Source organism: Triticum dicoccoides, chromosome 6A (genome assembly GCF_002162155.2).
Source record: "Triticum dicoccoides isolate Atlit2015 ecotype Zavitan chromosome 6A, WEW_v2.0, whole genome shotgun sequence".
Classification (NCBI taxonomy): domain Eukaryota; kingdom Viridiplantae; phylum Streptophyta; class Magnoliopsida; order Poales; family Poaceae; genus Triticum; species Triticum dicoccoides.
The window spans coordinates 78,219,874-78,221,198 of NC_041390.1; the positions used below are offsets into that span (position 1 = coordinate 78,219,874).

The 1,325-nt window shown below is 45.4% G+C and overlaps 1 protein-coding gene across 2 annotated transcripts in view; it reads right to left on the reverse strand.

Moving 5' to 3' along the window:
* Positions 1–812: 812 nt before the first annotated feature.
* The window catches only part of LOC119315095 (proline-rich protein 4-like), a 1,684-nt gene continuing 1,171 nt past the window's right edge, over positions 813–1,325 (reverse strand). Inside the window, exon 3 of one of the 2 annotated variants that reach the window (XM_037589770.1) lies at positions 813–1,325. In XM_037589770.1, coding sequence (XP_037445667.1) covers positions 1,018–1,325 — 308 coding nt within the window. In that variant the 3' untranslated portion in view covers positions 813–1,017. The other variant, XM_037589769.1, reaches the window with a different exon arrangement.

The window sequence follows — 1,325 nt, forward strand, 5'->3', positions numbered from 1 at the left end:
AATCTTCCACAAACCATGTTCTCTGATAACGATTGATGCTGTCCGTCTTCATTAATGGATCAGCCGGTTCACGGGATTGCTGAAGGCGAGGCAGGACTATGTCTGGCACCGGGCGATATATAGCCTTGGCGTGTCACGTGTGCCCTGGAGACGAACTGACAGAGTTTTGACTAGTCAAGTTTTGACTACAACAAATGCCGGTGACGATCGAAAGCACAAGCATAGAAGCATGGGTGGCAACTCCGATGAGAATTCTGCTCCAGCGAAACGATGTGGATAATTTCTGCAATAAAGCGTTGATTTTGCCCTGTCGTAATTAGACATGATTAAATTGCAGAAGGTGAAGATTGTCGGTTGTTGACACTGAAAATTCACCAAATGGTGTGCCACTGCAAAATAAATATGAACAATATGTGATCGGTGATGACAACATTGACGAGGTTGAGGATTGGTCGTGTGCCTAGTATTTAGCCTGATTTTCGTTACTATTCTCACATTTTAATACATTTATGCTGTATGAAACATTTTGGGCGTAAACTGCACATGCAATCATCCAAATATGATTCTCGGTCGACCCAAGTGGAGGATTTTAGTTTACAGTGTGTCCATTCTTCAACAATACGAGCAATCGATCAAGAGGTGTTTACCCTACATAGATTGTGGTTTAGTCTTCGGATTAGTCCTCCAACACCTAGGGCTTTTTTTTAACTGTTGCCAGTTTATATTTTTCTTATGGTTTTGGTCCGTTGTTGCTTGAAGTCGTGTGCACCTACCTATGGACTAGAAAAACTTTGTTTCTCTTTTGCTAACGATTTGGAGCAAATAAAATAAATTGTATATATTACTCATTTCAACATAGGTTTATTTGTAGCAAGTTCAAGACTACTACCACACCTGCAAAAAAGAAGTCGAGACTACCAGGGATCAACATTTCCCTCAAAAGATAAAAAAAACTGCAGGGATCAATACGGCCATGGATACTGAAATAGGCAAAGGACTTCAGGTCACACCAATCCTCTATGGGTTGGTATCCTCCTTGGCAGGGGGGAACTTCTTGAAGAATGGGTTCTTCTTGATGAACGGCAGGAGCTTCTTGAAGAGCTGAGGGTCCGTCTCCGGGTCTTGGGCCATCTTCTGGTCAGCGGGAGGGTGGTAGATCGGTGTCGGGTGCGTGTACACCGGCGTCGGCGGCTTGTGCTCCGGCACGGGCGTCGGGTGCGTGTACACCGGGGTGGGTGTCGGCGGCTTGTATTCCGGCACCGGCACTGGCTTCTTGTGGAAGTGCGGGATCACGATTGGCTTCTTGTGGAGGAGCTTCTTGAAGA